The 23568-nt window shown below is 38.0% G+C and overlaps 2 protein-coding genes across 3 annotated transcripts; both read right to left on the bottom strand.

The window, feature by feature from the left end:
• Positions 1–389: 389 nt before the first annotated feature.
• On the bottom strand, positions 390–10596 carry LOC146516646 (putative ATP-dependent RNA helicase DDX5). Of its 2 annotated transcripts, none has more exons than XM_085163828.1 (13): positions 10375–10596; positions 7769–7952; positions 7521–7617; positions 7276–7409; positions 6641–6706; positions 6095–6236; positions 5840–6000; positions 5412–5584; positions 5029–5139; positions 3974–4035; positions 3812–3871; positions 2152–2373; positions 390–1240 (listed from the first exon to the last, which is right to left on the bottom strand). In XM_085163828.1, the coding sequence occupies exons 1-13, from the start codon at positions 10413–10415 to the stop codon at positions 789–791; spliced, it is 1905 nt and encodes a 634-aa protein (XP_085019954.1). In that variant the 5' UTR covers positions 10416–10596; the 3' UTR covers positions 390–788. The 2 variants fall into 2 exon arrangements, with proteins under 2 accessions (XP_085019954.1, XP_085019955.1); XM_085163829.1 differs by having other exon boundaries at positions 7769–7949; positions 10375–10595.
• Positions 10597–12578: 1982 nt separating this feature from the next.
• LOC146516645 (uncharacterized) lies at positions 12579–20189 on the bottom strand. The gene is made up of 4 exons (XM_085163837.1): positions 19259–20189; positions 18949–19053; positions 17460–17552; positions 12579–15965 (listed from the first exon to the last, which is right to left on the bottom strand). Exons 1-4 carry the CDS (start codon positions 19431–19433, stop codon positions 15937–15939), a joined length of 402 nt encoding a protein of 133 aa, XP_085019963.1. The 5' UTR covers positions 19434–20189; the 3' UTR covers positions 12579–15936.
• Between the last annotated feature and the right edge of the window lie 3379 nt (positions 20190–23568).

The following is a 23568-nucleotide window of genomic DNA, read 5'->3' as shown; positions in this document are numbered from 1 at the left end:
AAAAAAAAAACAAAACAAAACAAAACAACGACAACAAAAAAAATAAACAGGCAGCCATGGGGTATGGCCAGAATATTCTTGAAAGACTGCATCTCTCAGCTGGCTCGGGAACTCTTTGGTGTTCCCTAGAAAGAGCTGCAGGTTGGCAAAAGGTTTAAAGCTTTGCATTATGTGTTGTCCCAGTGACCCAGATAATCAACAGAAAAATGGATGGACACATGGGTGAAAATTAACAAAAAAAACAAAACAGCGGAACAGAGCTCTGCCAGTTTCCCTGTAACACCACTTAGAGGTATCAAAATCAAAATCTACCCCCCTACCACCCAAAAATAACAAAAAACACAAAAATCCCCAAATTCCCCAAAGAGAGAGAACACAGACACTCAAGGTTACCATCTTTTCTTATTTTTATTGAAAAGGGCCACACGCACCCCTTTTATAGATGATCTCCATAACATCACTTTAGGCATACCACAAACTGAAAACACTGTATTACCTAGTAAAAATAAATTACCGAGGAATGTAACAAAAAAAACAAACAAAACAAAAAACCAAAAATAGTCAAGGAAAAGTGCAGCAATCATGGTTGCACTATAGGAGACATATTTATGACTCCATGTAATGCTCTGGGTTTACGGAATAATTCCAACCCTGCTGTAAGCAAAACAAAGTTAAACAGTACAAAGGATAATAATATTAATAATAATAATAGTAATGATCATCATACTGTAAGATTTCAGGACTAAACAAAAATCATGTTGGTTCCATTTATTGTGCATATATCATATCTACTGAGGGAAGGGTGGTGGCATGGTGTAGGGCACCATTGGTGGTGGTGGTGGCTGCTGCTGGGCCTGTGGGGGCGGCGGCTGGGAGTTGAATGGGAATGGTGGGTGGTTCATACCATTCTGAGTGGCCCTCTGCATACCCCCAAACTGAGGGGGACCCTGGAAGCTTTGGTTACCAAAGCCGCCCACCTGGTTTGTAGGAGCGCCAAAATTACCCTGTCCATTGCTGTTGCTGTAATTGCTGCTACCATAGTTACCACTAGAGTTACCACTATTGCCTCCATAGTTGCCACCATTTTGGGCCTTACTGCCACCAAAGGAGCTCTTCGGCCCACTGCCAAACCCTCTGTCGCTGTCCCTGTAGCTACTACCACTGAAGTTACTCCTCCCACCCCCAGAATACCTATCCCGACGATCATCCTTGTAGCCACCTCTTCCCCCCCTTCCACGACCTGTGTGAGACAAAGGAGAGAGAAGGAAGGGTGGGTTAAAACACCGTGGCTGTGGCACCAAGACACAGAAACCAGCATCAGGGCTGCTATGAGATCGTAAAAAAAACAAACAAACCCAAAACAAAAAAAAACCAAGTCACAATTAAAAAGTACCACAATTACCTTATTAGATCTAAATATAAGGAAAAACACCTAATAACTGATAGAAGAACGAATTGCAAAGTTCAGTAAGGATAATAAAAATCTAGAGCTCTACTTTGAAGTTAGTTTATTTTCCCCATAAAATCCGATTTGAACATTATAATAAGCAACATTTCATGGTTATTTTTCTTTCTTAATATCCATTCTTGGACTGTACTGGAGTAGCTACACCTGTATGCTGTGTCAACATTTAAAGTGGAACTACTATGCTTTTCCTTGACAATAACACCTCTCTCTTATCCACAAACACACACACAAATTGTAGGTGCAGCCCCGTGGCGGAAGGTGGGGTGAGAGAGAAAATATAAATTATAATAATTACAATAAATATATTCTTGATCACCTATTTTTGATGCTGAAATGTCAAAAGAACTAAAATGGAGACGTGCCAACCAGATGCTAGAGAGTAAACTTAAGGTGTTGGCGAAGCTGTCCCAGCGTATGCCTGAAATAACCATATTAGGCATATCCGTCTCTTGTATAGGTCCATGAACAACGAAAACTGAGTGTTTACAGCAGTCTAAACCATTTAACTTTTATTTAGAGACTAACTCCTGATACTTGGATCTCATTTTTTGGAAAAGACTAATTGGTTCACTTTAAATCGCCTCTCTAATAACATCACTGATCAATAACAAAAACTGAGTATCTACTCGTCAGTAAGTCTAGCTCACGTTTAAATCCTAATGTAAATAAGAATGACATTTTACCTCCTCTGTCCTCTGCCATCTGGATCAGCTTGGGGTTAATGGCCTGGTTGGCCTCGCGGAGCACAGAGATCAGGTCACTGGCTTGTTTCATGTTGTTGGGGGTGAAGAAGGTGTAGGCTGTGCCCGTTTTTTGACTTCGGGCTGTGCGTCCAATGCGGTGGATATAATCCTCGGAAGAGTTAGGGTAGTCATAATTGATGACAAATTTCACATCCTCCACATCTGTGAAAGTGTTGCAGTGTGGCAAAACAAAACAAGGAGGCCACAAAGGATTTTGCACACCACAACAGCCAGATCAAAGGGAAAAATTAGCAACTGGGAAGGCTGGGGAAGAAAGGCGACTGTTAGCCTGTGGAGGAAACACGTTAAAACATCAGAATTGCGTACAAGTCTACTCCATGGGAATACTACTGTGGGAAGAGAGAAACGATGCACACTCCAGTTGCTTACCATAATCAAAAGACATGATTCTCCCTTTTGTTAACCAAGGGAGAAAAAAAAATGAATTTAAGTCTTACCATTAAGGAGTATGCATTCACTAGTCCTTTCCCAATGCAGCGAAATCCCCCACAAATTGTCAAGTGACATCCAGGAGCTTCTACGCAGTTGGGCCACGATATGCACTGGGGCCTCCTCGTGCCAATATAGGACCATTGAGTGGTACATTTTTGCATGTCCAGGCTTTTCCCAGTACACTCTCAAAAGAAACTTGTTATTAAAGGCCGCACTGCGCGTCTTGCCAAGACAAAATAGACCGAGTACTAATTTAAACAGGGGCCCGCTTCAAAAACCATGAAAAAGAGCCAAACATTGAACCCTGTGGGACCCCTGAGCGAACACAGAACAATTACCACCACCCCCACCCCCTTCATCAGTATCATCAAGGCAAGATCTTCCAAGAAGCCAGTGTTCACTTGAGAAAATGTCTCTTGTTGGCAGGTCTCGACATGACTATAAAACGCAGGCGAGGGAGGAACTTTGGTTTGAGCTGACTCTCTCTTTTTCCACTCACTAGATGCTCCCACTACCCCCTAAACACATGTGCCAGGTCTCCTCAATTTTCAGAGACATGATTTCAAACTGCTCTCTCCATTTTCAAGGAATCCAGCACTTTGACGGCAAAAGAAAACAACTGAAAGCTTTGACAAGCTCACACCCATGCTATGTGATACAAGCTCTGAAAGGTAACAATTGTTCCAAATCTCAAACAAGTGACTTGCAATACAGCGCTCTCTAACACAACAGCATGCAAGGCAAAAGTCACAGCATCAAGCATATCTCTGTTTTTTAACGTTTGAGTTGGAAACAGCTGGATGGCATTTGTCAGGTGAAATCCATGGACAGAGAACAGATGTGAGCGTTTTTCAACAACATATCAGAGACAAAGGCTTAGCCACACAGCCTTTTGAAGATCACTGGCACACAAGAGCTTTCACCTCTCTAGGCCCACTGGGTGGCAAGCCAGTTGAGCAATTCCAATATGTCATCCTGCTCCCTCTCGAGGCCTGGGACTGTCATGCCTAGCGCCTGCCACAAAGACTCCACCTTAAGGTGAGAAAAACTCAGAAAATGCATAGAAAAGTTAAAGAAAGCAAAAGCACTTTCTTTAAAATAAGTGTAACACTGATAATAAAGTAGTACTATTCAATGCCATACTGACCTAAGCCGCGGGAGGCCACATCTGTAGCAATGAGAATTGGCGCTTTGCCATATCTGAATTCTGGAAGGAAAGGGACTTAATTGAGTAAAATATAGAGGAACAATGATTGTTTCAATATTAAAACCCAGATCCATTTTATTAACACAAAATCATATATCTTACCGTTAAGGACCCAGTCCCTCTCCTGTTGGCTCTTGTCTCCATGGATTCCCATTGCAGGCCACCTGTCTCACACACACACACACGCGCACACACACACAGTCAGCCTAGATTAGTCCACTGTCAGTCCACTGAGGAGCATGTGTTGCAGCAATCTTGAAATGCCTATACGCACTTACTTAGGCAGTTAATATGAACCTTTATCTAAAGTAACTTTAATTTTATGTGTTTCTGGGTCAAAACCTGCATGTATATTTACAGCAAATGTGACACATGTTGCTTCAAATATTTGCTGAACTTGACTGTAAATTAGGGCTGTTCGACATAACGATATATATCGGAGGACGATATAAAAACGTCTATTGTTGCATTTTACGCTATCGTTTGTTTTGTGGTGTCACAAAATAAACTGTTTACGGCAATATTTTTTCATTATTTTGATGGTCACTGTAGTGGCTATATTAATTTCTTAAAGTTCTCTCTTTGTCTTATATTTAATATAACCACACTACGGACGGACAAGCGCTTGTTTTTATGCATTGTCGTTAGCAAAAACGACGGTAACACCATCGTGTGTCTGCTTGTTTATGTTCTACATAAACCTTTCACAATAAAGCTCAAGATCCTGTTGAGACTTTTCAAAATAAACTGAATCACGTGAAAGATGCAGAGTATTTACGGATGAGAAGCAAAAAAGAGCCATCAGGTGCTAAAAAATAAACCTTAGACTCAAACATTAGAACAGGCTTTTTCCCGCAGCACGCCGTTAATAAATACTCACAAAGAAAACGGCGGGCGTTACAACTTATGTCTAAAAATGTATAGTTTCATGCATCAGTTAAAACACTCGACTCCAGGTACGCGACGCCTAGCTGGAAACATTTCACGCAAGTCGAGCTGCCCGAGATTCACAGAATTTACAGAAAATGTTACATTTTTGTGATTTATATCGTTATCGGACGATAGATGTCTTAATATCGGGATATGAGATTTTGGTCATATCGCACAGCCCTACTGTAAATACGATTAAAAAAAAATTAAGGATATGGACTCCTTACCCATCTCTCCTCATCCTCCTGGTGAGCTCATCACAACGTCTTTTGGTCTCCACAAAAATAATGGTCTTGTTCTCCTTTTCACTCATGATCTCCTCCAGCAAACGGATCAGTCTTACAGAGAGCAGACAACAGAGGAAGTCTCATTATTCATTATTCATCTACTGGCTGAATAAAGTTCTCTACCAATTTAAAGCACGTAAATTTACGTTTTGTGTCTAAATGGTTAAGCTAAAATACTATGAAGATGGTATGAACACAACACGATTAGAGCCATTTTAGATTTAATAAGACATTTTTCTTTATCTACAGTACATAATTAAATATAGAACATGGATTTTTCATGTTTAAGCACTCGTTAAGGGTGGTATAAAGCATTTACTCACTTGTCCTCCTTCTCAAGGTCATTGCAAACATCAACTATCTGCAGGATGTTATGATTGGCACTGAGCTGCAGTGCTCCAATATTGATCTGGACATAGTCCTTCAGGAAGTCCTCAGCCAGCTGACGAACTTCCTTAGGCCAGGTGGCACTCCACATCAGGGTCTGACGGTCTGGCTGGTAGAGAAAAAAAACAAAACAAAGAAAAAAAGAAATTTTACCAACACAGGTTTACTTGATGTATTCTGGTTCAGTTCTAGGTCTTCTTTCATCAAATTTTTGAGGCCCTTGCCCTTAAAAGACTATGCAAATTACATATCATAAGAAACCACTAAAATAGTTGCCATCATTGTGGCATGAAAACCTGTTTTGACACAGATTCTTAGAAATATAATGTTAACTGTCTGCAAAGCAAAATCAGAAACAACCTACCCGAATTTGGTCCACTATTTTGCGGATCTGAGGTTCAAACCCCATGTCCAGCATGCGGTCAGCTTCGTCCAGCACCAGATAGGTGCAACGACGCAAATTAGTCTTACCGCACTCCAGGAAATCAATGAGACGACCCGGAGTAGCGATGCAAATCTCAACACCTTAAACAAAAAAAATGAGAAAATAGCATTTTTAAACTTAAAACCAATACAATTAAACTGTAATCCTTAAAGAAAAACTTTAAAGAAAATATACCTCTTTCAAGGTCCCTGATTTGGGGCCCTTTGGGCGCCCCGCCATAGATGCAGGTGCTCTTCAGACGGGAGGCCCTGCCATATTCAGCCGCCACTTGCTGCACCTGCTGGGCCAGCTCACGGGTTGGTGCCAGCACCAAGCACTAAAAAAACGATTTACATTCTTTTTAAGTCTGACCATTTCAGCTGTTCTTCCACATGACAACAAATATAGATGACACATGTTTATAGATTAAATATCAAAAAGTGTGGGTCTTGAAAGTACTGTAGATGGGCAGCAAAAAGTCATAAATGGAAGAAAATTTATTTTTTTTAATTATTTTTTGTTTGAATTAAAATGTAAATATTTAATATAAATATTTTTTCATTTTAAAGTCAAACTTGTGTCTTGTCAATAGATGGAAAAAACTAAAAGACTGCAGAGGCTATGAGGATGTAAAAAGGCATCAAGATATATAAATGAATCACTGAAAACACAAAGGAGGAAAGATTTTCAGATTTCAAAATGGCAGTCAAAAGGATGGAAATGGCTATATTTTTTACTTACAATAGGCCCATCTCCATGCTCCAAGAATGGCTGGTGTTGGATGTGCACAATTGCAGGCAGAAGGTACTAAAAAGGACAAAAGGAGTGAATCTTGCACGTAATGCAACTATTAACATAACAGTGTAACATCAGTGTTTTGAAAGAATAAAGAGTTGTCTGCCATATCTCCATATCGCCATAACATCAGTGCTGTGAATTTCTTACAAAAGACAGCAGTGTTAACATGGTTTTAACTCAAAACATTTTGTCTCAAATGGATATTTTACAACTCATAGCATCTGGTCAGTCTCAACGGAGCCACTCTTAAACTTGTATACACTCACTGTTGTCACCTTAAAAAATATCAACAGTTATACACATTTTTTTTCCCCAATTTTGCCTAGTGAGTGGTGCAGTAAGGTTACTTTGCCATAAATGGCTGTACTAAATAATACAAAATGACAGAATAAAGAATTTATTATGTTTTTCTCTTTGGTGAATTTAGCCAATCATGCTGCAAAAAAATCTATACTGTATTATGTTTTAAAATGCTTTGGAAAGCAAAAGTAACCACATAGCACCATTAATTTTATTCCCCATCTTGGCTGAAATGGATTTAAAAAAAAAAAAAAAAATTCTAACTGTATAACACTTACTGCAAGGGTCTTCCCAGAGCCAGTCTGAGCGATTCCAACCATGTCTTTGCCACTCAGGGCTACGGGCCACCCCTGAGACTGGATTGGAGTTGGTTCAGTCCAGTTTTGTTTGACAATTACATCCATAACGTAGCCTGAGGAAGCAAGACATGCAAGTTTAGTAGCTGCAAGTTGAAATATCAGCATAGGGTAATAGAGCAGACAGGCAGTTCTTAATTATTTAAGCAGCATGAATTTGTACTCACTTGGAAATGCAGCTTCGTGGAACTTTACGATCGGTTTGGGGCAATCTCTGCCTTTAACTGTCACTTCTTTGCTTCTTCGGTACTGTTCGACCTCTTGCTGGAATTCCAAAAAGAAAGAAAAAGACACAAGTTCACATTAAAGCAGCAATACCCACTGAAATCATGTATAATTTTAAGAGCTTTACGTTTTATGGGGTTTTTTTTCCTAGTTAAAAAAATAGAGAAAATTATGCAAAATCAGGCCTTACAAGTGGTCTGCGGGTGACATCTGGGTGCTCCTGGTAGAAGTTCTTTTGAAACTTGGGAAGCTCATCGAGGTTCCAGTGCTTCTTTCGCAGCCTCTCACCAGGGTTGCCGAACTTTCCAGGAGGAGGTCCACCCCTATTGCCTCCTCCACCACCACCAAAACGAGGAGGCCCACCGCCATATCTTCTTGTGAAAAAAAAAGAAAAAGAAAAAAAGATGCCAGGTATAAAAAAAAGAAAAGAAAACAAAGTACCCTTTTGTTAAAATAACAATTAACTGCTCAGCCATTCCTATAGAAATATTCTTAAGGATGCAAAATGAAACACTGCAATTGTTTAAATAACTGCAGTCTGGACTTTTTCAGGTTGGCTTAAACTATGAATGAAGTTAATCGCAGCATCACTGCTGAGGTTTTGGCCTGTTTGGTCAATTTCTTCAATCGCAGCGCTAGATGTATTTCCTGTCTCCACAGTTTTATAGCACTATAAGGAAACAGCCTTTGTAAAATAAATATAAAGGAATTTGTTACACAAAACACAATCTTTCTATTATATCCATTTTCCATGTATTTATTTACTGGAAGAAGAGGGTATTTGTGCCCACTTAGTTTGTAAAACTTAAATATTTACTTTACAGAAAATCAGCACCTGTGGAATTTCGGGAAAATGGAAGTGATATGATCGAAGATATGCTTTGTATTTTGTTTTTGAAAATAACAGCATTCACCAAAAAGTACCCATAGATGAAATAAATGTCAGCAAAGAAATTCATTAAATGGAATAAATACAAGTTTAGGACCAAACATTTGTAGTTTGAATCTTTTCACTTTTTTTTTTTTTTTTTTTTTTTTAAATAGAGGTTTTAGCCAGAGCCAAAGAATACAAACTGGCACTGTGAAATACAAGTTATTTTTTTAAGCTCATTTTGGTATTTATGGTGTAATTTACATTATTATAATATACTTTTTTGACTTCAATAATCAGACAGTGTAAAAACAAACAAACAAAGACAGATTTTTTTGACGAAGGAGATCACATACAGTGCTTTGGGAAAACAAACAAACTTTCCCAGATGCCATCTTATGATCTAATGATTGCACCTCTATTTAAACAAAATAAGATTTAGATCCCTTTTTAAATACTTAATAATTGATTTTAAAAATTGGTATATGAACAATTCAGCTTTTTAAGTAGGGCATGGCAGAAATTTAAGAACTACACCCTTAACTGTCGATAAACTAATCTTTCAGACAGGCGTGGTCAGGACAACCAGAAACCAACAAACAACAAGAAGCTGTTATGTCAAATGCATAGGTATAACAGGCTAATAATTACATATGAAATTTACTTTAAAAAATTAGATAAAGCAGTTAAGATTGTGTGTGTCTCTCTCTCACATAAACAATTATATAAAAGGGGTAAACTTACTAATGGGTAGTACACTAAGAAAATAAATTTATAAAATTAAAAGTAGGGCTGAACGTCAATGTGTAGCATGAATTTTTAGGAAACCATTTAAAAAATATTTTAATTTTAAAGTCCTTTGGTTTAGAATGTGTTATGTAAATACAACTTGAAACTGTAATTATCATCTTTATGAAACGATGGCTTTTATGTCCCGTTTACTTATATATATATATATATATATATATATATATATATATATATATATATATATATTTTTTTTTTTTTTTTTTTTTTTTTAGGAATATTTATTCATTGTAGCTTTCGTTTTTGATGAAACCTAGTACTGAATAGGCTAAAGCTCCAGGCTACATCTTTTTTTTAGTATATTATCTATGTTCTTTCCGCTTACTTCAATCCGTTGCCGTTCTGTTTTTTTTTTTTTAAATGGGCATTTATTTAATTATCATTTTCGAGAAACTGCCAATAACTTGTCAGTTGCAGTAATTTCACAAGTACATTTAACCAAAACAAACGCTAAATAATGACAAAAAATTGTAATTAAAATGTTTCATAAACAGTCCCACATTATATGTATATATTTAACTTTATATTATTGTAGTATATGTATACAACACCAGGTTTACTAACATTTAAAACCCATATATAACTATGAATGCTGTACAGACTGAACAGGTTCAAACCGCTTATGCGGAGCCATCTTTGAATACCGCTTCCGCATAAACAATAACATGTCACATCACCGAGCCTGACTTGACCCGGTTAACACACGGTTAAACGGGGCTGTTATGAGGTTTCGTTTTGCCTCCGGTGACAGAAAACGACTCGTTAGTAATAAATTGGGCCTCAGCGACATAAATCTTGCACTCTCAAGAGAAGACACTTCTGCGTCACATGCTCCGGTAACGGGAAGGCTGACGTGCAAACGCCGACACGGAGCCGCCGTTCGCTGCCATTTTATCTCCAAACGGCAAGGAAATGGATTGCATTACACTGACAGGGCGCCGCCCGCATAGAAACAAGCGTACATTCTAATACACGGCTTTACTTACTAACAGAAAGGCGACAATAAACCACGAAACCCTCGCAGTGACATTTGTTTTGACACGTATGACAGCGTTGCAGCCAACGGCCGAATGCTACACTTGGCATTTTTTGCTAATATTAAGGAAACCCACACTTACCCTCGGTCTCTGCCACGATCTCTGTCTGAAAAACCTGGCATTGTGTTGTAGACTGCAGTGAAAAAATGGGATAAGAAGAAATATCAGCTGCCGGCCTATAAAACGGGCGAAAAAAATCTACGAGCTGAGAGCGCACCGGCGAAATAAAAAGAAAATGCCGGCAGACAAAAGTCTGTCTACCGAGACGGAAACGAGGTCAGACGGGACGGATAACATTTGTATCAATGCGCGTTTTTCATCCGTATTAGCTGTGGTACTATTTTATGTTCGCGTTCGGGGCTGTGGCGTTTATTTCTACAGTTGATACAACTTTCTTTGCTTTCTTTCTATCTTTCCTTTATCCGCCCCGTTGACATCAGTAAAAGCATTTTTCAAAAGCATTTTTCTGAGAAGTGTGCGACAACTGAACAGTAGTGCAACTACCTCCTCCAAAGTGAATAAAGTAAAAAAAAAAAAAATCTACAATCCTTCCAAAAAAACGAGACATCCTATACATCCATTAGACCTAACGGAGATCCTGGCAATTGAGTATATACAGATGTTTATAATGCAAACCTTTAAAACGGTCCACATTCAAAAACAAGTCTCTTACTGCCATGATGTTTGGGTGACTGGAAATATGTTGTTTTCTAAAACTCTTTTGCCTGAATTCTTAGATACAGTGTGTTTATTTAATGGCATTTACATGGGATTTATCACGTGTATGTGTTTTGTTGGTGTGATGGGGCTCCAAGGTGTTTAGGATTTACATATTCCCAACATTATGAGAGAAGGACAGCAGCAAGAGTGAAAGGGAAAGTTTACAAGATGTGAGACCTGCTGTGATGTAGGGTTTGGAGAAGGTGGTACTAACTAAAAGATAGGTGACAGAGCTGAAGATGTTAAGATTTTTGTTGGGAGTGTGCAGAATGGGCAGGGTTGAAAATTAAAAAATTAAAAAGTACATCAGGGAACAGCTCAGGTTGAGCTGTTTGGAGACAAACGAGAGGAAAAGTTGAGATGGTTTGGATGTTGGAGAAGGGATAGTGGATATAGTAGTGGAACAAAGGATGATAATATGGAGCTAAAAGGGAGGAGGAAAAGAGGAAGACTACAGGGAAGGTTAATGGATGTGAATGAGGACATACAGAGGGTTGTTGTAACAGAGGAGGATCCTAGGGATAGTTAAAGGGAGGCAGATAGTCAGCTATGGCGACCCCTAAAGGGAGAAGCCAGAAGAAGAAGAAGAAGAAGAAGAAGAAGAAGAAGAAGAAGAAGAAAGTGTGTACATGCCCAGAAACTGCAGATAAAAATTATTAACAAAATGAAAATAAAATTCTCCACACATCTTTTATTTCCACTTCATCTGTTTACTTGTGCCTGTTTCACTGACCAGAATATCCCCAAAACTACTTAACAGATTTCAGTGCCATTTTGTCAACAACAATGGCAATACTTTTACAATTTTCTTTGTTAAAAATGCGGATGTTTACCAAATGTATAGCAATTTAAAAAAACATAACTCAGTAGAAACCTTGCCCACTTTAAATTTTGTACACTTCATTGTACTCACTGAAATATCCCTGGGTTATCATGTAGAAATAACCAAATGCTGAGTTTCTATGGTCATTGTGATACAGAATACTTGACATTACATTCTTAATCATTAAGCTATAGTTTTCCTCCAAATCTTCCTTTAATTGAACACGGCCAGTAGTATGTAAATGTTAAAGTGGAATAAATTTCATAACTACCTGACAAAAAAAACATTATAATATTATCGATTTGATGGTTCATACTGTTGAAATATCTTGAGCAGCGTGGCATGCCAGATGCATAACCTCATTTTTTGTTCTTTCCAGCAATATCCAGAGTAACAGTAAGTAAACATTTATTTGACAAATAATATTGCTAATTCACACAGTTCATTCACAATTAATGAAAAAAATTTGTATTGTTCGGTACGCATATGTATCGAACAATACAAAATTTTTAATTTATTTTATCAACTTTCCTTCTGACGATGCTGTCTGTGCTCAGTGGATCTGCGCTCGACAGTGCAGCCTAGGTGGAGTAGTCGAACGCAGATTCACTGAGCTCAGGGCAAGCTAGCAAGACAGAAGTTAAGCTCGTTGCAACATGGCAAATTGAACCTCCCCCACCCTCATTTAGATCTGGCGTTTGGAACTATTTTGGTTTTCATGTGACGTATGACCCTGAAGGTAAGTGCTTCATGTAGTGATGGTGAGATGAAGCCTCATGATGAACTGAAGCTTTCCACCCAATTGGTCGACTCATGGTTCGAAGCATTGTGATGATTCATTTGCTCTACTGCGCCATCAAGTGGACAATTCAAGTCAAGGCTCTGTGATTATAATGATGTGTAAACCTCTAAACTGAATAAATAAATTGTTTTCTTGGTTATTTATCCTGAATATTGTCTCAGTATGTGTGATACAAAAGAGAAAGTGGAAACTATCAGGACAGAGTTTTGGTATGTTTGTGTAACTGTTAGCCTCAGACAGTCAGTCAATAGTATAATTCAGATCATAGATCAGTACATTTGCATATTTTTATAACTATAAAAAGAAAGCTGACACTTTCGAGACTTTATCTAATGTGTAAGCATCACAGCAGATGTCTTAGATTAGAATCAGTGAGCTGTCGGCTTTCAGCCCCGACCGTGTCTGTGCTGTCTGGTGAGAAAGGCGACATTTCACTGATTCTGACGCGTCAGCGCTTTGTGTTTTTGCACGTCTTTGTGCAGAATCGGTGTACCTGCTCTCATGTACTGTTTTAGCTGTTTGGTGGTGGTTGAAATGTAGTAATATTTATATTAAAAATCGATTCAGAATTTTAATGAATCGATATCACGTTATCCAAGCTAGAATCGATTTTAATCGATAATCAAAACCCGCTAGTACCTGTGTAATCATGCTTATGTACATCTGGATAATGACACAAACTAGTATTTGGCGCTTCACTTTTTAATAAACTAAAAGACACATATCAGATTATAGGATCTGTAGTGTTGTTTATTTATATTATGGTGCTTATCATTTGTGATATTTATTACTGTGTGCATACTTTATTAGGAGAGATAAAATAAAATAACAAATCTCTTCCTTCCTGGTTCCATCGATTAAGGAAATGCTCAAGTAACTATGTAACACGTACGTAATCCAATTCCATAACACAGTGTGATGGGAAATCAGCTGTGTTTTTCTGTCCATTTTATTTCGAATCTGGCGCAAACCGGTGAACCAGTCCCTGAATCAGTCACGTGGTACGGACTGCCCGCGAGGCCTCGAACGTCACTGCATACGTAATCAAAGCAAGCCTCGATATGCGCTTCACAGACACGCCCCCGAGATTACCCGACGCACGATTCGACGCTTCGACACACAGGACACATCACTAGCTTCATGGACAAAAGTAAAACAGTATGTCGGATGTGCCACGCAATGCTCAATTACATTGGTGGAAACTACTGCGTTAGCGCAGTTAGCTCGTTAACGTGTTGGCCGTCCTGCCCCACGTCGGGGCGATCCGCGGTAGCTCGTTAACGGAGATTTGCCGTGTTGTGGCGTTAACGTCAGTTCAACGAGATTAACGCTGACAGCACTAGTGGGAACACAACGAATGACTGCACATTTACACCGACATCATCCTGGTGCAAAGACAAGTGGAAGCAGACAAAAACAACAAGCACGCATGCTACAAACTTTACCTGAGTCATTTAGACAGCCGTTAGCACATGATTCTCCTTATGGGGACCTGATATGTTTAATATGCTGCTGAGAATATACCCCAGAAGAAGCGTAGTATAGCTTTTATTTTGGAAAGAGCCATTTCTCTGTAATAAACTCTCTTTTCCAAAGATGAGTGATTTCTTGATCAGATAGATTTTTTTTTTATTACTTTGTTGTTTCATCAACATTAAATTTAAAAACTGTACTTTTGAGTTAAAATATATATTTATAATTTTAATAAATGACAAATTAAAAAGGAATGAACATTTTTTTTGTATCGAGAAAATATCGAACCGTGACACCAAAGTATCGAACCGAACCGTGAATTTTGTGTATCGGTGCACCCCTAATACGTACTGTTGTGTGGTCAGCAGTGCTGTTGCATCCATCCAGTAGCGGTTTTTGATACGGGCGACATGGGCGGTTGCCCGGGGCAGCATCGTGGTGGGGGGCGGCATCACAGGCATCGGCAAAAAAAATTAAAATAAAAAATTGCTCGTACTCATGCTGTCCTGACATCAGCTAGCGCATATTGGGAATGGCATAGGCACCGATCGGTTTTCTATAGCCCATTTGCTGGGAGTAAGGGCGGCCTCCGTTTGCGAGGTGCGACTGCTGCTTGCTGCACAGGGAGGGCGGGGCGGCGGGGGATTCTCTGGCTGGCTGGAGCAGCATCTAATAACCAACTCGCAAAATAAAACAAAATAAAAACAAAAAAACAAACACGAAAACACCAGACATCCTGATACAGACTTATAATTTGCACCAATGTTTTTTCGAAATTCTATACGCGAAAAGTGAGCGGAAGAGCCCTCGGTGCGCCTGCTTACTGCTGAAGTCAAAGTAAACTATATTGTCATCTCCGCTATATACAGTCCAGTATATAGAGAGACGAGACGACGAGGCTCCAGTTACAGCAGTGCAAGTAAACAAACAATAAATATAAGAAGAGTAAGAAAATAAATATACACTTTAGGACCAGGGGTAAAGGGATCAATAACAATTTAAAATTTATAATTTACAGTTTGATGATTTAAAGTCTCACACACAACCCGTCGAAAGGGGAGGGGGGCCGGCTGCTTCCAAATAGAGCACATTTCATTCATAATGATGTAAATCCAAGCCCATTATATATTCTTGATTTGAATCCTGGGTTGTGTGAAATCCCAGAAATAAACCCTAGACAAAGTGAATCTGTGAACTAAGGTGTAGGTCTATTAGGTTATGTTGTGGCGATCTTCGAGTTGGTGGATTTGTGTTCATACTGGAGTGCAAAATTAAAACCAATGTAAGATGAACAAGAAAAGTTCAAAGCCATCAGGTGCCATCAGGAGGAGAAAGGAGCAAAAGATACAGATAAGCAGATGTGTGATTGGATAATGGCAGGTCATCCTGAAACAATCAGAATCAGAATACTTTATTAATCCCTAAGGAAATTATGTGCGTTACAGTTGCTCCAAAAAGAAATGTAAAAATAGTAACAGTAACAGACTAAACTCCAAACAATACATTATGTTACAGATTTTAATAGTAATTAGCCATTGTCAATTGTTGATTTGTCCTGTTCTCATTGTATGATGTATTATGATGGCTGTTTGGTAGCCGTTTGCATACAATGCATACTCTCTTCATATGTGTGTGTGTGTGTGTGTGTTTCTCTGGCGAAATTCAGTATGGTTCCGACAACAGTTTTATGTTAATGTATAATCCTTAATATGTTTTATGTGTGTGTGTGTGGGGGCGGGCAGAGGGTGTGTTCGCCCGGGGCGCCAAACAGGCTAGGACCGCCACTGCATCCATCCATTCTCAGGTCCTTCTTTGACCACGGACATTAACACTGAGCCCGATTGTTGGATTTTTCTACAGAGGGAGAGAGAAAAACATGAGGAAGGAAGTAGTTTCACAGTAAACACTCGGCTTTAAAAGTGTGTTTAATGGATGCTTTGGCTTATGTTTCACTTTAGAGTTCCATCCCAGTTTATTAAAATCTAAAATTTCAATTGATTACATTTTTAAAAACAAAAATATAGTACATTATAACATTACATTGCAATATAGTTTAAGTAAGCCAATTTTTGAATTTCACATTTGAGCAAATTTGCCTTTCAGCAGGAATGATTAACTTGGTTAACCTTGAAGTGCCATGGCTTTGACAGCAAGACCAGAAGGAAACTTTACATTACTCAATTACTTTACTGAAGTACACTTTAACCAACAATATTTTGAATTTAAATATTGTACTCCAAGCAATATATTTTAAAGGTTTTGTTTCCGTATATTATAATATATTATGTCTTATTGTTATAGATAAAACTGCCCAGCCAAATTAATTAAAATAAGTAAGTTATGTAAATAAATAAATATCTAAGACATTAATGTAATACATGCATTCCTTAATAAATATTTATTGTTTGCTAATATAATGTCTGTTTTAAATTAACTACAAGTTTGAGTCTAAAATTATTGATCAGAATATTATTTATTTAATTATTTAACTTGCGTAAAGATAAAAAAAAAACAAGATAATTAGATGATAACCTCAAGCCTAATATGCTTTATCCTAATTTTGGAAAACTCATTGAAGCATTAATTTTCACACTATAACTTAAACACTTATCTAACAAAACAATTTTCAGGTATCTTACAACACCACTTAGACACAGAGTTGAACCTGACAGTTTTCTACAGTGTGTTAATCCTGGCTTCCTGTGAGCACTATGTTCATTTATTTATTTATTCTTTTTCTTTCTCTGCTTTCTTGGTCCCCCCCCCCCCCCGTGCCACTCTTGGGAAATATCTCTACTTTTATATAAACATGTGAACAAAGAGAACTTGTTTGCTTGTCTCACTTACAAACACAGAAGTGAGTGTGCTGAAAAGGTTAATGTGGAACCTGAAATCACCTGTGTAACAACACAACAAGGAACACTTTGCCTTATTTCCTAATTTCTGCGTAGATTAATGGCATCAGACATTCATACCAGATTTTTTTTTAAACCTTCTGTCTTCTCTTTTTTCCTTTTCAAATTTACATGTGTTATAGTTTACAGATTGTTATGTGAACTGTTTTTGTGGCTGCAAAAGCTAAAATATTTGTTTTAATAATACAGATTAAATCATAAATTAAGTAATGCATTTTTTTTTAAATGAAGCTCCTTGTGGGTAAATAAATTCTAGTAAATGTGTTTGGCACAACATCGTATTCAGATCATCATCATCATCATTGCAAAAGCTGTCAGACTAAAAATATATATAAAATGTCTGTTTAGGGGATGATGCAGATCCTGTTAACAGAAAAAAATCTTTCCAAATTACTCATTGAATGACAAATGGCAGAGGTAACAGTCTACTTACTACAGAAGTCCTTGCAGAAGCATTCTCTTTCATTTCTAAGATTTGCCAGTAACTCCAACTGCTTCTCACAGTTGTTTTTGTTGTTATTCACTGCTGTGAAAGTAAATAAATATGTAAATATTTATAAAAGAAAAAAGCAGTAGGGGAGACCGGGGATAGTTGTAACGTGGGTCAGTTGTAACACTTCCAATTTCTCCAATCAGGGCTAAGTTTCAAATGATGTGACTCATCCTGTGCATGCCCAATTCAGTTCTGTTATCACATGTGAAAAATCAGCACATTTTGTCAAACACAGACAATTTAACACGAAAAAAAGTAATTTTTATGCCAAAAAGTAAGTTTTTCTACTTTATTTCAATTTCTAATAGCATTATCTGCTTTGCAGTTAAACTCATCAAACTTAAATTGTGTTATTTGTATGTCTATGGGGATATATTCTGTGTAGGTCTTTAGTGCTAATGTTTTAGCCGTTGGCTGTAATGTTAGCTAGTTCATGGCTATATGAGTCTGGGTCAGTTGTAACAGCAACAGTATGGGTTAGTTGTAACAATAATGCAGATGTTACAACTTACCACACTATTACTTTAACTTATATTAAACAAGTTGGGGCAACGACATCAGCAGAGAGAGGTTCACTGGTCGCTTTTGTATATGCGGTTAATGCCATTGGCAACACAATTCCTCCACTGTTTGTGTTCCCACAAATACATTATGCAGACCACTGTGTCAGAGATGGACCAGTAGGAAGTATTGGTAATGGAAATAAATCAGGATGGGTGCAAGAAACAGATTTCCTCATCTTTCTGAAGCACTTTGCAAACCACACCAAGGTAAGCCATGATAAAAAGTAATGGAATTGCGATGCTGGTGAACAACTACATTTTTTCAGCTTCATTGTTATGTTCAAAATTGGTGCAAGAGTTGTAGGTTATAATGCCCACGGAGCCAATGAGGCCAAACTCAAGGAAGACCAACCAAAATTAATGAAATATTCAGTTGCAGAAAATTCCATAATTTGTCTTTTTTGGGGGGTTGACATATGTTCAAAAGCTAGATTTCTGCATTCTGTCACACACACACATAGTTACATAAATGGCTCTAAGTGCATTCATGTGTTGAATAAACAAAGATTACATGTTAATGTTTTGTTAGTACCCTTATTTCATTGTGTTACATTTCACCCCAGGATATGTTACAACTAACCCAGACTATGGGGTTAATTGTAACATTTCACTCTTTGTGTTTGAGACCATACCATGCAATGGGTAATTGTGCTGCAGAGAAAATAGCTGCACTATTTAATAGCAGAGACATGTAAATACTTTGCATTAAATTTTGAATCCACTACCTTAAAAGAGCTCCAATTTACAGACAGAAATGTCAAAAATGTTACAACTACCCCCGGTCTCCCCTACATATGTTCTATCATATAACTTGAAATTCTGTTATAATTTGTAAATTACATTTGGAAAACAAAACAGAAACTCACTTTGGACACCAATGCAGATGATCCCAACCAGGAGGAGAAGACACAACAAACCCAGAAACATTGAACAACTTCTGAAATGATTTCTCTTTCTGGTTTTCTCAGTGACTAAAGGTGTTTAACAAGGAAAATATAAAAGAAATAAATGAATAATTATAAAGTAAAATTATAGTGCAGTACATTTAAACACATTTTTAGAGGTAACATTATTGTATTTGCTCTAGCAAATCAGCCTATAAATTAAATATGAAAATATGGTAAAAAAAAGAATATAAATGTGTGTTATTGTTATTCATACTTCTAATGAGCATACCTGTGTGCTGAGCTCCTGTCGGTCCAGGGGTGTTTGGTGACGTACTCTCCACCCAGGGGTTATCATACACTCTCAGGCTTTCTGCACTTACATAGATGTCGACTATACTTTCCTTCTTCTTGTCAGAGGGAAAGTCTTTGATGCTGCCCGGCTTAGCGTACAATCCTTCCGACATTATTTTGTCAGGTTATGTTACATTAAACACGCACCTGTTGCAGTTTTTTATACTGTACTCTAAGTATTCAGAGTATTTTTTTAAAAACTTGATATAACAGCAGTTGTGTCTGATTTTTCAAAAAAGAGGTAGGACACAAGACAAAAAGAGGATGATCATAAAAATGGGAAGTCATAGATAATTACCATTTGGACACCCACTCATTTTTTTTTAGGAACTGATCGGTGCTACACTTTGCCATTTGATTTGTGGTTAAAATAATGTAGATAGAAGTAGATATTGTGTTCACAGTTCCTGACTGAGGCATTGTTTAAACAGAGAAGAGAAACAAGAAGTAGGCGAGGCTGAAACAAAGGAAGGAACTCTATAGCAGCAGGCACGATGACTTCTTCAATGTCAAATATACATATAAAACATATGAAAAAAATGTTAATGAAATGGTAGACTTTTAAGTTTGGTCACGAATATCACCTTGCAGAAATTGTTTACTGATATCATGGTAAATGGTAAATGGCCTGTATTTGTATAGCGCTTTACTTAGTCCCTAAGGACCCCAAAGCGCTTTACACAACCAGTCATCCACCCATTCACACACACATTCACACACTGGTGATGGCAAGCTACATTGTAGCCACAGCCACCCTGGGGCGCACTGACATCATATATCATGCAGCATTCTTCTACAGAAATGTCCTCCAGCTGCATGATGTCAGAAAACAATGGACAACAATGTGGACTAAATTCTAAAATATCAGTGGAAAACATTATAAAATGCCACGTCTGGGATTTTTAGTTATTAGTCAATAATTGCCTTTAAAAAAAAATTTTCAATGTTTTTCTGAAATAAACACAAAGTCTTAAAAGTCTATACTTAAAAAAAGACTTTTTTTTTTTTTTTTTTTAAAGTATAACACCTTTATGTGAGGGGACTGTTTTCAAAGAACATGTATAAACTGTATGTGTGTGTATTGTCTTTGATTCCCACATAAAAAAAAAATTGGTTTCTCTTTTAATGTGATGTATCATTCAGTTACTCCTCCAACATTAAGGCTGCCCCAGACAGCAAACAAACTTAGAAACTTTTAGAACACATGGCTCGCTTTTGGTAAATTCTCTGATTGGCTCAAAAATCACGAGGCGAACCTGTGCCTGAGTTTCTGCAGTCATGCTTTGATCTGACTGCAGCTTTAGGACAAATTTGAGCCAAACATTCATTATTATGTGTGTCTGCACATCTGTTTTCCACAAGTCTTTCCACTTACAGAGCCTAAATAGAGTTTCCTTTCCCCACTGCTTTTTCTCACACTCTTTCTGATAACTTGTTCTTCCCAGTCTAACACTTACAGTGGGGCAAAAAAGTATTTAGTCAGCCACCGATTGTGCAAGTTCCCCCACTTAAAATGATGACAGAGGTCAGTAATTTGCACCAGAGGTACACTTCAACTGTGAGAGACAGAATGTGAAAAAAAAATCCATGAATTCACATGGTAGGATTTGTAAAGAATTTATTCGTAAATCAGGGTGGAAAATAAGTATTTGGTCAATAACAAAAATACAACTCAATACTTTGTAACATAACCTTTGTTGGCAATAACAGAGGTCAAACGTTTACTATAGGTCTTTACCAGGTTTGCACACACAGTAGCTGGTATTTTGACCCATTCCTCCATGCAGATCTTCTCAAGAGCAGTGATGTTTTGGGGCTGTTGCCGAGCAACACGGACTTTCAACTCCCGCCACAGATTTTCTATGGGGTTGAGGTCTGGAGACTGGCTAGGCCACTCCAGGACTTTCAAATGCTTCTTACGGAGCCACTCCTTTGTTGCCCGGGCGGTGTGTTTTGGATCATTGTCATGTTGGAAGACCCAGCCTCGTTTCATCTTCAAAGTTCTCACTGATGGAAGGAGGTTTTGGCTCAAAATCTCACGATACTTGGCCCCATTCATTCTGTCCTTAACACGGATCAGTCGTCCTGTCCCCTTGGCAGAAAAACAGCCCCATAGCATGATGTTTCCACCCCCATGCTTCACAGTAGGTATGGTGTTCTTGGGATGCAACTCAGTATTCTTCTTCCTCCAAACACGACGAGTTGAGTTTATACCAAAAAGTTCTACTTTGGTTTCATCTGACCACATGACATTCTCCCAATCCTCTGCTGTATCATCCATGTGCTCTCTGGCAAACTTCAGACGGGCCTGGACATGCACTGGCTTCAGCAGCGGAACACGTCTGGCACTGCGGGATTTGATTCCCTGCCGTTGTAGTGTGTTACTGATGGTGACCTTTGTTACTTTGGTCCCAGCTCTCTGTAGGTCATTCACCAGGTCCCCCCGTGTGGTTCTGGGATCTTTGCTCACCATTCTCATGATCATTTTGACCCCACGGGATGAGATCTTGCGTGGAGCCCCAGATCGAGGGAGATTTTCAGTGGTCTTGTATGTCTTCCATTTTCTGATGATTGCTCCCACAGTTGATTTTTTCACACCAAGCCGCTTGCCTATTGTAGATTCACTCTTCCCAGTCTGGTGCAGGTCTACAATTCTTTTCCTGGTGTCCTTCGAAAGCTCTTTGGTCTTGGCCATGGCGGAGTTTGGAGTCTGACTGGTTGAGGCTGTGGACAGGTGTCTTTTATACAGATGATGAGGTCAAACAGGTGCCATTCATACAGGTAACGAGTGGGGGACAGAAAAGCTTCTTACAGAAGACGTTACAGGTCTGTGAGAGCCAGGGATTTTCCTTGTTTGAGGTGACCAAATACTTATTTTCCACCCTGATTTACGAATAAATTCTTTACAAATCCTACCATGTGAATTCATGGATTTTTTTTTTCACATTCTGTCTCTCACAGTTAAAGTGTACCTCTGGTGCAAATTACTGACCTCTGTCATCATTTTAAGTGGGGGAACTTGCACAATCGGTGGCTGACTAAATACTTTTTTGCCCCACTGTAATTTTCATCTGACTTCACGATTAATGAGGCAGCATAATGAATTCACAGCAGTGACAATAAAAAAGCGCCATGGCTGTTTCCAGCTGAAATAATCATCTCCTTAAACTTCTTACAATATGCTCTGTGCAAAACATTGTGGGGAAAAAAAAATTCTACTGATAATGACTTACAGACTCAATTTACTTAAAAAATTACACTGTAAAGTTTTTATATGATGTAGCATTTTTTGTATTAATGGTATATATCACCACTGCTGCTGAGGAACAGAAAATGGGAACAGAAAACATAAAATTATTGCATTCAAAAACATTTTCACATACAATAATAAAAATGGTTAACCAATGCCTATCAGTTGAATAAACTGAACCTCTTCTAAATACTACTATAGTAATATAGGATTCAGTAACAGATATAACTAATTATTTAGTTATTTTAATTAGCATCCTTAGCCATTTTTCTCCATCAGAAAACCATATGACTGTGATAGCTCATAAAATTAACAAGAATTGATAAAAAAGATTTATCAGTTGGTTTGTTTATTTATTCATTTGTTGTCACTTATTGTATCACACAGCTATTTATACATGAAGAATGCAGACTGTAAACCCAAATGCTCAAAGTCATTAAATACATTACACCACAAGTAATTTGAACTTAATTTTAATAAAACACTCCTACAAACTCAATTTCTGAACTGCATATCAATAGTCTGATCCTTTGTTTCTCCAGACTGGATGCTGAAATATCAGTGAGCAGGACACCAAGCCCCAGCTTATTTAGTTTTCAATCTCACATATGAAATTTCTTTGAAGATTGCATTGCAAATCATTCCAGTTTGAGTTTGGCTTTCCTTCACTAAGTTCAGCACAGTCTTCGCGTGATTCCCAATTATCCGGCTGTGTGTCTCTCCAGTATCTACAGATTAACAAACAGTTCAGTCAAAATTAAATTCACTTGATGTCAAGTAATAAACTTTCAGATATAAGTTATGATGGCACAAATGATTGTGTTATCGACAGAAAATGACGTTTAAAAACCCAGAAAGGTTTATTTCAATTGGAAATCAGATCTTAGATTCTTATTATTGCTCAGTTTTTTTTCTGAACTTGCAACAGACCAGTTTTGTTCAGCATACAGCTGCTTTGGAGTGTGTTCACACCCCTTCAGCTTTTAAACACATACAAT

The sequence above is a fragment of the Neolamprologus multifasciatus genome, chromosome 6, assembly GCF_963576455.1.
Source record: "Neolamprologus multifasciatus chromosome 6, fNeoMul1.2, whole genome shotgun sequence".
NCBI classification, from domain to species: Eukaryota; Metazoa; Chordata; class Actinopteri; order Cichliformes; family Cichlidae; genus Neolamprologus; species Neolamprologus multifasciatus.
Note: the sequence above shows the minus strand (reverse complement) of the source record. Positions and strands in the feature narration are given on the sequence as shown.

Bases quoted from the DNA above. Each gene is read 5' to 3' on its own strand.
- LOC146516646 (XM_085163828.1), bottom strand. From the start codon at position 10,415: ATGCCAGGTTTTTCAGACAGAGATCGTGGCAGAGACCGAGG. The intron at 7,410-7,520 runs GTGAGTACAAAT...TTGCTTCCTCAG, and splicing joins CCACGAAGCTGCATTTCCAA to GCTACGTTATGGATGTAATT. The intron at 2,374-3,811 runs GTCAGTATGGCA...ACACTTTCACAG, and splicing joins TGTGGCCTCCCGCGGCTTAG to ATGTGGAGGATGTGAAATTT.
- LOC146516645 (XM_085163837.1), bottom strand. From the start codon at position 19,433: ATGTCGGAAGGATTGTACGCTAAGCCGGGCAGCATCAAAGACTTTCCC. The intron at 19,054-19,258 runs GTATGCTCATTA...AAACACCTTTAG, and splicing joins GACAGGAGCTCAGCACACAG to TCACTGAGAAAACCAGAAAG. The intron at 15,966-17,459 runs GTAAGTAGACTG...CTCCCTCTGTAG, and splicing joins CTTCTGCAAGGACTTCTGTA to AAAAATCCAACAATCGGGCT.